The 13,737-nt window shown below is 38.9% G+C and overlaps 1 protein-coding gene across 6 annotated transcripts in view; it reads right to left on the reverse strand.

The window, feature by feature from the left end:
* Positions 1-13,737, reverse strand: part of ANKS1B (ankyrin repeat and sterile alpha motif domain containing 1B) — a 327,182-nt gene that overhangs the window by 218,709 nt on the left and 94,736 nt on the right. For all 6 annotated transcript variants that reach the window (XM_088651954.1, XM_088651950.1, XM_088651949.1 and 3 more), the window contains 2 exons: positions 5,790-5,926; positions 1,941-2,121 (listed from right to left, as the gene is read on the reverse strand). In XM_088651954.1, the coding sequence (XP_088508080.1) occupies positions 1,941-2,121; positions 5,790-5,926 (318 nt within the window). The remainder of the gene's footprint in view (positions 1-1,940; positions 2,122-5,789; positions 5,927-13,737) is intronic.

Raw genomic sequence — 13,737 nt, forward strand, 5'->3', positions numbered from 1 at the left:
ACCAGTTTCTTCAGCTCCAATTACTGCCCATACGTCATATAAATATATCTGATAACCAGCAAGCATTTTCAAAGATATAAACAATCTGTTGGGAGGGAAAAAATGAAAATAAAATCTATCTGATCCAAAGATGAAACAGGCAGAATAAAAAGCATAAACTGAATGTGAATTGCATAGATATTTCAAGCAATAGTCAGGTTTTTTATTTATTAAAAAAATGCATTAGAAAGAAGAAGAAGAAATATCTTGGTCACTAATTCTGATGGGACAATCCACATCCATTAAAATTAATTGGAATTATGCCACTGGCCTTAATAGTATGCGCATTGTAATTACAGTGAGCAGTTGGGAATTATGTTTCATTAATGGTTAAAAAACTTCTACTGTTAAATTTTTATTTTTTGTTTTCACTCTCAAAATCATCAGTTTATAGTAACTGATGGGGCATAGAGCTGCCAGGGGAGGAAAGAATCACCCCAGACTGGGTTTTGCTGAAGATTATCATGGCTATTTATTGAAAGATTATTTCTAGCCAAATCTCATGATTTCTCTTGTAGAATTTAAATGGCTTATGATTCAATTTCTTCAAATCTTAAGGTACTACTTATTGCTGCAAACATTCTGTAGATACAGCTCTGATGTTAGTATGAGCAACAAGACAGTATAAATAGAAGAATTAGCAGCTGTTAACAGGAAATAAAGCAATTTATAATGAAGGTGGCCTAAAGTTAAAATAAATGCATTCAGTTAGCTGTTATGCAAGGCAAGCGGGTCTAGGAAACTGGAAGACAAAATCTAGAGTAGTAGCTATGCAATATTATGTATGCAAAAGTAGCAAAGTAAATTATCTTGCTTAAAAATAAATGAAACTGTTATTTTACTGAGTCATATCAATGGTCCACCTTGTCCAAGACTTTCAGTTGTGACAGGCAGCAGCTCCTCAGGATTTCGGGCCCATCTATAATGGGCTTATGTGATGTATAATGGTGTTAGCATTGTTTTTGCTAACATTTTATTTATTATTGTACTTTAAGTGGGTTTGTCCATTAAGAGAACTATGCTGTACAGGTAGCATGTAAAATTAATAAATACATTGGACCAGCAATGCATTTACCAGCAATCCTGATACCAGCAATCCTTTAACTGGAGATTGCAAATACTGAACCTGAGACTTACACAAGTAGAGTATGAGTTCAAGCACTGATTTCCTACCTTCATACTTTCCACAGAACAACAAGCAATGCTGCAATATCATAAGTATATGACTTTTTTTTGCAAACTATATAAGCAATTCAAAATGTTGTTTGGATTAGATAGGCCAATATGCATTACATTGTTTTTCACAGAGTCATTTTTGTAGCATGATTAATTTTTCACCTTCTACTTTTTTCTTCATGTTTTTATTATTTCTTTCGAGGGCAAGAACAGCTATCAGAGCACTCTGTTTCGAAGCACGAAAAACTCTTCTATTCATTTCATTAAGCTAGATTTCCTGGGTAGCCAATTCTAAAGTGGTTTGATTCATGAGCTGGAGAAACACTTTACAGAGTGTGCAATACTGAATAAATATAAACATCATACAATTTATTCAGAGCAAGGATGTGACCTCACATGATAAACATACCAGGATTGCTCTGTGCAAAAGATAAATATTAATCCCACAACTTAGCTTCTACCACACATTTATGCATGGGTGTAAGTAAGCCCAAATGCAAGTGCCCCATGACTGTATTTCACTTTAGGGTATTCTTCAAACAATCTTAGAAAAACTGAAGGGAATGGAATGTAAATGAATAAAAAGTATTAAGGAATTCAGAAAGAAAGCCACTGAGAAAGCAGCCCTACCCCCCTGAGGAAACAGAGGAGGCCTAGGATGCGATGCCAGTTGCTTATTGCAACATCAAATTGTATAGGTAATATGTAACTTATTTTTATTTTACCTGGAATGTCATTATCTTCAATGCTCCCTTCAATGGATCCAATGGAATAGTTAGCTGGACTGATTGGAGGACTGGAAGTAAAGCTTGCATATCCAAGGGAAGAGTTGATTTCAAAATAATCATGGCTGTGATTTAATCGGTGAAATTCAAAAGCTGATACTATTGATGTACGTTGCTTCGGCTGGAAAAAAATTGAATTTGAAATGTAAATATTTTAATTTATTTTCTGTCTCTAAGGTTCATCAGCTTTTTAAATAAATGGCTTGTTAAAACAGATGCTCAAAAATTCCATTGCAATTTTTTTGTGTAAATTGATCTTCCATACATAATTCCTACAATTATTTTATTCTCGTTTGTCGCTTGGCAGGGCCACAGCCCGATCCAGGAGGCCATCTTATTCCCATGTGGCCATTGTGGGGGGAGACACCTGGCACCTCCCCTGCCAGCTGTGCCAGCCCAACAGGGAAGGTCTGATTGATCAGAAAAGTCAGGTTGCAGGGGAAAGTGCTGAACCTACTCCGTGCCCACTGTACTTAAGAGGGTGACATTGTGTAGTTCACCCTCTTGGGAGATTCATCGTGGGATTCACCACCCACCCACCCAGGCTGTAAGTGGCCTGCCGAAGGTTGAGTAGGTGGGCCAGCATGAAGACCTTGCTATGGCTATTTGGGGGCAGGGAGGATTCCCCCCGCAGACGAAATTGGCTGGTCTGCAGGTTTTCACCTACCTCATAGCAACAGTCACAACTTTGGTGGATAAGGCATTGGGATGGATCCTTAGCTGATTAAAGGGCTCAAGGAGGGGTGTATCTGTCCACGAACCCACATGGGGGGCCAATAGGACGACACCTCTCCCAATGGCGGCCCAAGCAGGATCATAGCACCTGGTGCATGTCAGAGGCTACCCAGCTCTGGGTTGACCCCATCTCATTTCGCAACCAGCAAGTGGGTTGATAGCCTTAGCCAAAACCTACTTACATCTGTAATCAATAATAAGTTCTGACCTATTTCAACCCAATACAAATATGCTGTTTTTATTTCTATGGTTCACTCCACACAATGCTGCGGGTACCATGTGCATGCAACAGCAACCATCTACTGCCTCACCACCCCAACTGCTATAATACAGTACCCAAAAACATATCAGTATGAGGTAACATATTGTATGGTCAATAGAAAACCTTATACGCCAATAAAATATCAAAGTTTCAAAGCGGGTTTGGAGAGACGGCATTTCAATGTTGATTCAATGGCAAAATTACATTAATATCTAGAAAGATGAGGAATAGAACAGAATTAAAATAAACATTGTGAGTATATTCTGTGATACAATCTCAATAATATGCTTCAGACCAAAATTAAACTTTGTCTTCCATCCACTGTAATTTGATCCAAAGCTTTTGATGCATTTGAAATCCAAAATGAGTTAGTTCGGTTTGACGTGCCTTAGGTTCACATCAGTTGGCCTTTCCCGATATAGTCTGTGCTTTCGAGTACTTCTCCAGACCTTTTGCCTAAGGCTTGTGGATCATGGGTTGCTTTTTATTACTGAGCAAAAAGTGTGTGGATGGCAATTACACAATATATATATAAAAAGTTCTACTTTTGCCTGAATGTACACTACAGGCATGATAGTAATGAAGGGAGAAATCAGGAACAGCCCAAAAAAAGTCCCCTACTTTTAATCAGAGGGTTCATTGTTGTGTTATATTCTCTTCTGTACCACTGAGATGATCAATTAAATATATTTATGTCCACACCTTGAAAGAAAATAAGAACGCAAGAGCCCTGTTGGATCAGACCAAAGGCCCATCTGATTCAGCAAGCTCTTCCCACAATGACTACCCAAATGCCAATTGGTACCCATAGGTAGGACTCAGACTCATTCCCCAGACTCATTCACAGCACTCAAACAGGAGACTCACAAAAATACTCACAACAATTTTCAGTTTTTTAAAATCCTCAATCATTTCTAGCTCTTTCTAGCAGTGCCACTGTCTAGCAACAAATCTTTCCGTTTCTGGCACAAGGCTATAATTTCATCCCTTTTTGCAACGCTCTTTCATGCTCCAGAATATCAGTATCAAGCCATTTTGAATACAAATAGTACCACCAAAATGTATGTTTATTTAAAATGCAGGTGCTGCATTGTATTTAAAATGTATATACAGGCATAATTTTAACTGTACTTCTAAAATCATAATAAAATTAATATACAACACCATCACAGTCAACTTCACACACAACTGCATTAACAACTGCTGAAAACCCAAGCAGCAGCAACCAAATCCCAGGACACTAACCAGTGTCAAAATATTCCAGATGTCAGAATGACAGCTATAAATAGGATGCAAGAGGAATGTTACCAACAGAGCATTCCAAAGGGTGGATGCCAGGCTCTTGGATACCATTACTTTTCCTCTGAGTATGGGACATGGAGCAATGCACTCCTGATGATCTGAGGATATGGGAGGATACCTATGGAGGATAGAGTCTCCGAGGTACTTAATTCATTGCATCACCAGTATGGAAGCTTTGAAAGGCATGAAAGGTTTTACCACACTAAATCCTACCTGATCTACAAAGTTGATAAGCCTGGCCTCCACTTCATTCATTCATTCATTCATTCACTCATTCACTCATTCAAAAACATTGACTAGAGTGTTCTGCACTCAAAGAATGCACTGCTACTGAATTCAGTGGGAACCAAGTCACTGACTTTAATTAAGTCCCGACATTGAATTAGTAATGAACTAATCCAAGAGCACAGCTATTCAATGTTCTGAGTCCATCTGTTGACAATTTCATGGTGAAAATAGCATTTAAAGGCTGTTTCCAATTAACTATCACATAACAGCTTGTTCTAACAATAATTCCAATTTCTCTCTGCTTTCTTGTGTGCAAGCCATCAAACAGAAAAAATAGCTATGACAGAAAGTGATAAATGGCTAATACAGCGGTGTCTGGAGAAAGAGGAAATGAAGAACCCTGTGCTAGCCAAAAGGAGTTATAGAATTGAAAAGAGGCATGTGTGGACAGCATGAAGTAAAAACAGCTATGCCGCTTGGAAAGTCTTTTAGATGAAATAAAATAAATTTCATGAAACACATTAATTTTTTTAAAAAAGGTAAATAGAAACAGAGTTTGCAAGCAATAACAGTCAATCAAAATTATGTTTATACCACACAGTCTCCAATTTTATATTTACATCAAAATCAGCATGTTTAAATGAGCTGAACTAATTACACACAAGAAAAGTCACCTCACCAAAACTTGGACATTTCAATACTATTTGGTGTCTTTTTGTTTTGCTAGCTGCTCATTCATCTTAACATCATTTTTCTTTTTCTTCTTTACCCTCAGTGCCCCCACTGCTGTTTAATATGTTTAGCTGTGACTGGCACCCCCAATATCCTCATGTATCATTGTGACCTCATCAACAAAAAATTGCATGGGCTGCCACACTGAATCAGAATGAACATCAGTGAAGGCATATTTGGCTGAGGTCAGTGAAGTCCAAAAGAAAGAAAACTAGCATAGAGTGAAAAACAGGTGCTGGGAAGCAAGAGAAGGTGTACACCATTGAAACAATACAATACAAAATTGCAATAAAATGTCAAAAATCACCCATAATAGGTGAAAAAGAACACAAAAAGAAATCTGGGTATGCTCTTTCTGGTCAGGTCTGATTAAAATCAAGCTTATAAATACATTTTAGCATTATCAGTGGAGGGATTTCATTTCAACATTTTAAAATAGTTCACATTACAGCAAATTATTAGAGGAATGTAAGATAAAACATTGAAATCTTTACCAAAAACAAATAACATTTTTATTTCCGACAACCCACCTGAGGTCGTATGACTTTCACTATATTTTTCAATGCAGTATCTGGTGATGGAGGAGAGCAGTCAGGTGTTGGGCCTGTTGAACTGTTTCTATGGTTACTGGTACCTGGTGCAATAATTGCTACTTGAGGTGCATTCTCTGTGAATAAAAATAGCATTACAGTGAATACAATGTTCTATGGAAAATACATTTAGAAACAGGAAATTGCATTTCAAGGGGGGGGTGTTAATATGTTACAGTTATTGTCATCTAAATTATTATTGTTTGTTTCCACTAGAATATGCTCACTTCTGGTTTTGAAGAGCAGTGTGGAACTGATCAAAGGTGTTGCCAAGTATTCAAATCTAACTCTTGCAGAAACAAGCTTATGTGTGAAGATTATCCCTCAAGGCATTATTCATGCATACAAAAGAATGGTGACCCAACTTTCGGCACTAGGGATATATTCATGACGCCCCAATTGTGTATATACATCTGTCTGGGCTTGGGAAGGCTGATTTCAAACACAGCTTTTGAGTTCCAGTAGGTGGTCTGTACTATCTTCACAGACAGCACTCTTAGGTGGGAGATATCTTTGTGCACAGCAGAATCTACTGAGTTTGCGGCCGTGCAAACCAATCTCCAGATCACAGTCAAAAGTCATTTACTTTGGTTCCTATACTTAATTCAGCAAGTGTGCAATTTAGAATACAGATACTAGAAATATTGATTCCACAAACAATAAAAATGTATTCAGTTTGTTCCTATTGTGTGCAATGATAATTTCACTTACAAAATATTCAAAATATACTGCACATTAAACATTTGTTCAGGAAGAGCTCTATCTAAACATAGATGGCATGCACTAGAGATACTCAGTAACTATATAAGATAGCTAGCACATCTCTTATTTATTTCATCCAAATTGCTCCATTTACATCCAGAAAGGCAATGCTAAGCTCAAAAGGAATACTTATTCAATGGTCAGACCTAAAATTTTGAGTGGCACTAAAATTTTGGGTCAATACAGTACATTAGCGAACATCTGTTTCTTCTGATAAATGCAACTAAAAAACGTTTCCTCATTTATATTTCATTGCATATCCAGGCACATTTTGCCCATGGCCCAGTGAGGGGCCAACCATAAATAACTTTGATTTATTACAGATTTAAGTATGTTTGGGCCAAGTCATTGGGTATGTATCCAGAATCAAACAGCCCAACTGCTGGTGCATAAGTAGTTCTCACTGACTGGTGATATGACTGCACCAGGGCCACCGTTGGGAAGGATGGTGTGGCCCATCGGTTCCTGCTTGGATTCCTGGACAAAGACACCCATTCCTGGAGTCCCTAAGGCTGTTGGATGGCATCTTGTACGCCTCCTTCTGGCAATGCCTGTAGTCAAGCTACAGCCAAATATATTTCCTTTGGACCACAACAATGAGGTTGAAAGATTGGGGGGTTCTGCAGTCTGGGCAACCCAGGACTCCCATGCACACTCCTCAGGCATGTACCCTGGAGAGGTCATTTCAGTGCTGCTAATGCAACAAAAACAATGTGGAAGGCAGCAGTTATGAGTTACTGGTCTCTGCAGCCACAGCAGGTGATGCGATTCTCCAGTGGTTTGACTTTACCCCCGGAGGCACACTCAATTGTCTCTCAAAACAGACAAATGCCAACAAAATCATTCATGTCTGTTTTTAACTGAAGGGGAAAGTGCATGAGTAAGGTATTGGTGGGCTATGAGACTTCACAGAAATTAGTTTCAAGGTTCATTAAAGATCTCAGATAAGCTTCTTGCATATTTGTACTCCTGTACACATTCATCCTCAATACAATTCCATATTTTATATCAAATTGGAGTAATTTTCATATACACCTCACTTGGTTGTTTTTTTATCACAAATGATTTGACTAGGTTGACCCTGATATTAAATTAGTAAAATATGTTTTGCAAGCATGATAGGGTTTCATTTCTTGACAACAAGTTCTATAATTTTGTAAGTAATTCAAAAGAATGAAAAACTTCAACATTTCAACCAAAGAGCAGAACATTGGTTTGAAGAAATCAAAGGAAAAAAATGCTGCATAATTATAGGTGTTTAAATTTGATCAAAGGCATGCACTAAAAAAAAGTGACTGCCAATGCAATTAGGGATATGCAAACAGCTTTCTAAGTGAAAGTGTTGTGCCAAAAGTAAACCACACATTAAGCTGATTCACACACATGCTAATCCAAACTTTGGCTTACTGAAACTGCTTAAACATATAGACTCCCAGAAAGAAGCTTGAATCTGCCTTAGCCCTCCCCACCCCTTTTGCCTACCATGCTGCATATCATCGAAACCAATATTCATGATAAAGTTGTCTGCTCACTAACCACAAGCTGTAGCTAGTGTGGGACTACTTCATCACAAATCCCCATTCAGATGACATGCTAAGCCAAACATTGGCTTAGCTTAGCACAGTGCAGTAATACATACATACATACATACATACATACATACATACATACATACATACATACACACAGTCATACCTCGGTTTAAGTATGCTTTGGTTTGAGTGCTTTCAGTTTAAGTACTCCGTGGACCCGTCTGGAACTGATTAATCCCCTTTCCATTACTTTCAATGGGAAAGTTCGCTTCACGTTAAGTACGCTTCACGTTAAGTACTGACTTCCAGAATCAATTGTGTACTTAAACCGAGGTACCACTGTACTTTTATTTGCAGGCAACCTTTCCAGAATTCAAACCATGGTCAAGCCAGCTTACAACGTGAAAAATACATAACTGCAACATAACAAAAGTAGTCATAAACATTAATAAAACATAAAATATCTAAAATAAAGATACAAAAAGACCACCAGCAACAACAGCAACAACCCTTCCCCAACAAAACAGTCCCAACACCACCCAAGCTCAAGCAGTAAAAAGTACCGGGGAGGAAAAGTGGATTTGTGCTCCTGTTTAGGATCATCCATGCTCACATGGTTTTGCTAAGCCAGAGTTTGGGGTTAGCATGTTGTACAAACCAAGTCAGTATCTGGCAACGCTAATAATAATTGTTGACACTTTTCCTTTGTGGCATCAATCAAATAATCAAAAGTGTTGGTAGAGGGTTGCCAACTTTTCAATATTGCAGGTACAGTCACAGAAACCAGTCATTGTGAAAATTGAGGATTAAGAAAACCCACTAAACACCACACTGTCTAAAAACGGTAGTTGGGAGTACCTGACGATTTGGGATTGATAGAACTATCAGAAATTACCCTACATAACTCCACAAGTCAAACAGCCCACCAGCCATTTATAATGGCCTACCAGGAGCTCAATAAAGCTTCTGTTTTCTTGGAACTGCAAAATCTAGAGGTGGGAGGGTTTTAAAGAACCCGGCAAGAAACAATAGAGAAGGGGAACGTATTTCAAAAGTGCCTGATTACCTCAAGCAGTTCCCTTGAAAAAACAATTTCAGGTGCTCATGAGGAAGAATTGTTGGACTCAAAATACATTAAGCTTTCATAAACTGAATTCTCTTTATGGTGCCATTTTCTTCTTTCCTTCTCTCGAACTTCCTTGTCAGACAATACAGTACACTGCTGATGAGCTGTCTTCAAATTGTTGAAACATTTGTGTGGGTATTTCCGAAACTAATATTTAACTAAATCACAGTCAATCTGGGAGCAATGTCCAATTCCAATGTGAAACTTGAGAGAGTCCAACCCCAATGTGAAAATGGTCCTCCACCACCCATTTCACAGAAGGTGGCTAGTGAACCAACCACATCTCTCGCTCCCCGCTCCCAAAGAAAAACAGACAGAGTTTATCTTCCTGTTATTGAAGAGCAGATCCATTCCTCTCCTGATCAACCTGTCCCTATGAAATAATTTATGTTCATTTTGTAAACATGTTTGATTCCCCCACATGCTGCTTGTATACTAGAGAGAGGCTGGGTTGGCGGAAGCTGTTTTGCACATAGACTGTGCATTTTAAAACTGTGCACTGCAGACTGTTGCCAAGGTCTAGAAGTGCTGGGGGCAGGTTGCAGCAAGGAGCTGCCTTCCTACCACGGTGCTGCTTTTGTCTGTAAGTGAAAAATAAAATAAGTAGGGGGGAGGAAGGGAAATAAGCTGCCAGGTTTAATATAGAGCAGAATTTTACATAGTTCATATACTGAAGGGGAGAAAATTACAATGGCCACAATCCAGAGTAGCAAACATGAATATTTCTGGATCTGACAGACAGCAAAAATATTACTAGAAAGAACTAAAAGAGCAGATGGAAGATCCAGAGATGGAACCAAAGGGTAACAGAAAACAGATTGCATTTATTGTTTTGAATTATTTGTTGTGCTGTACAAAATGGAATCCCTACTGTTGTTCTGAACAGGACTGTAAATACATAACTGAATAGCTATAACAAGCCTGATATTGTCTCTGCAAGTTATTTGGGGGTGGTGCTTAGAATGAATTACAAGTGAAATGCATTATAGCGGCAGGAGGGAGTCTGCTTAGTTTGTTTTTCTTCTCATATAAAAGAGTATAAGCATGAGGATTACCAATCTCATCTTTCCCCTCATCTTTCACCTGCCAAAAACAGATCCTGGAATTGCTTAGTAATGTCAGCTGACTGTCTAAATAACAATTCTCATTACGGACTAATGAGGGGGAATAATTCATTTCCTGAGTAATTTGTAAATACCCAGTGGAGCATTCCAAACAATGCTACATTACATTCATTTCAAATTCTAGACAGTCTTTGGAACACAAAGTAGAATACATTTTGAAACTATGGGTGATATTGACTGTTAATCATACTCAGAACAGAGACCAACCAAAACCAATGGGCCATTGTTTTCAATAGGTCTACTCCAAGAATGATTGATGTTAAACACCACCCAATGATGATTAAAATACAAATAATAGTAAGACTACAATACAATATCTGTAGCATTCAATGGGTTTGGGAAGGTGCAGGTGCACTTCTGACACAATGAAGTATTCCATGAGTTTGGGAAGGGCACTCACTGTGTAAGGAAACCTTGCAACAGGTCTGTCCTAATACCAGGGAGCAGCAGGAGTCAGGATAACGTCAACATATATATATATATATATATATATATATATATATATATATATATATAGGGGGAGCAGATCGCCCTGAGTTGTAGATGCTTTTGGAGGGAGGTTGCCCTTCAGTTGTTGGGGAGGTCACCGCTACCAATCGCTCAAACACCTGCCCACTCACCTCACTGCAACTGTAAATCACCCGCCCACTGCTGATCACCCACAAACCTCACCCCAGCCTCAAATCGTGTGCCTGCTTGCTGCAGCCAACCCCCATCCTGCATTCACTATCCATGTATAAGACAACCCCCAACTTTTGCCTTTTTATTTTTTAGCCAAAAACTTTGTCTTATCCATGGAAAAATACAGTAGTAGTGGTTGTGTGTGTGTGTGTGTGTGTGTGTGTGTGTGTGTGTGTGTGTGTGTGTGTGTGAGAGAGAGAGAGAGAGAGAGAGAGAGAGAGAGAGAACAACAATTTTGCATAGTAGATGGGACTTGCCATGCAGAAAAGAGTAAGATTCTCACTTTCCTACTTAAATAAGGAGAGGACCATACCCAGGCAAGGGGAGATATGTCTCTTTAACAGACAGTACAACGTCAATATTAAAAACAACAGCAGAGAACACATACAGACATTTAATAAAGCACCCAAGGAATAAAATGCCTGAAGAAAGAACTTCCCCAACGGCTTCTAAAATATACAGGAAGGCAGTCTGGTAGGCCCCATTACAGAGAGTGTTCAATTATTGCAACCATAAAACAAGACCTACTTTGAGCGTTGGAGGAAAGATCACACATAAGACTCGAGTGAATTTTCCTTGCAGATCTTAAAGCTGGAACATTGATACAATTACTTGTACTCATGCGCTCCTTCTGCTCTTCCTTCATTCTTTCAGCCTGATTCAATGAATTCTTTCTCTTTGACTCAAATCCCAGCTTGCAAATTCAGCAGTTACAACGAGCTAACAAGGCTCAGGCTTGCATTGAGGTCCCAGGCTGCACAGACAACAAGACCCCTCTCTTGGCCTCATTGACATGGTCCAAAGAAAAGTAGAGCAATACATTTGGCCCCATCTTGGCTGCAGAAGTTGCTGGAAGGAGGCATGCAAAGTGCCACTCAACTGTCTTAGGGACTCCACTCTGGATTTGTGTAGGGGTTTACTCCTTAGCACACCAGGCCATGGTATAGTTTGCTGCTGTGTCTGCTGCATGTCTTTGTGAACCTCTATGGAAGGGCATCTAGTTTGTCTGCGGTGGTCATTGCCAAATTCTTTGGCCCTTTCCCACAGCAAGGATTTATAAAATCCAGAAACGCATGGCAAGTGAAGGATGTCAGTGCAGAGGCGGCCATTTCTTTACAAACTTTTGTTCTGTGTAATATAAATAATAAAGGTATGTGCTTTTGGTAGGCAGGAATAAAGATTGGAGTGTGAACAAATTGAAAATAGCTTTTCTTAGGCCACCTATGCACAAACTAAAATTTCTGCAAATCAAGCAACATTTTATGGCTTGTATTTTTTAAACAAACAAACAAACAAACAAACATAATGAATAATACAATTATCTTCTTAAATTATTTCGTTGCTTTTCAGTCACTAAATCCACCAGCTAATTATTCACTGTCATCACCCAAAATGATTAAGTTTTACTTTTTGCAGGTGCCAGATAGTTATCACTTTAGTGATACAATTACTTTGCATCTAAGGTACCTCAGATTTATTAAATCCTGTAACTTTTCAAAGGATGATTGATTTCTCGACCTCACAAAGCAAGAATACATTATGTTATATATATATACTACAAGAATTAATTTGTCACAAAGTGAAAACATGCAAATTAATAGGCCTAATAGAAGTGTCTAGAAGAGCTTATCCAGGTGCTGCTCTGGAACTGAAAATAATGTAAGAAGGGCTACATCTGTCATGAAGGAAAGGCAACTGAATTATTAACTTAAGGGTCGTTTGGGAGACAAACTGCTGAAAAATAAGAGTTGTGGGTTTTTAAAAAACAACGCTTACTTTAAGTCTCCTCAATACATAGCAAAAAAGTGAAAATAAAAATAAAAATTCAGTTTCTAAGTAACTGCTCTATGCAACCACCTTCTACCTAAATTCTGACCAAAACACACATGCGCGCGCAAGGGAAGTCAAGCACCCCAACCCCCATGACACTAATCTCTGTGAAGTAAGAGGCATTTGTGTTTAGACCTCCAATAACAGAAGCACAGGTAAATAAAGCCTGCATCCAGCGATAAGGTAATACATATCTAAATCCATTAAAAGGCTTATGAAGCAGAGGACAGTCATTCTATCTATTTGTGGCTAGATTACATTTTGCAATTCCAGCAATATAACAGGCATGGTAATTTGGAAAGAAACTCAGTAAATGCAATGATAGCTACCATTTTGAAATATAGTACCATATTAAATACCAATATGTCAAACTCAGTAACAAAAAGGGCAGTACTGTACTCAAACCGATCCTATGAGAAAGGATTGCCCCAGAGCAGTCCCAGACTGGCTGCTGCTGCCTCATTCCATCCTCATCCCACAAACACAGCCCCACCATCAGGAGAATACCACTGCCTCCACCCACCCCCGGCCAAGACACTGTGGCATCTTTGGTTATTTACTCTTGGGTAGTGCCACCATCACTTTCCCTTTTAGCCTACCTATGTCCAGGTGAGAAAGAGAGCCAGGCCTGCAGTATTTATAGTGGTCTGAAGGGGGCAGGGTATATTTTCGAGGCTCCTGCTTTGCTTGCAGTTCAATCTGTCATTACCCCAACTCTCCTTGAAAGTACAGAACAGGGACAAACTGGCAAGGCAAGCGAGCAAGACCATGGCCTGGGGCTGGGAAACTACTTAACCAACTGTTGTTGTTGTTTAGTCATTTAGTCGTGTCTG

The sequence above is a fragment of the Zootoca vivipara genome, chromosome 9, assembly GCF_965207765.1.
Source record: "Zootoca vivipara chromosome 9, rZooViv2.hap1.1, whole genome shotgun sequence".
Taxonomy (NCBI): Eukaryota; Metazoa; Chordata; class Lepidosauria; order Squamata; family Lacertidae; genus Zootoca; species Zootoca vivipara.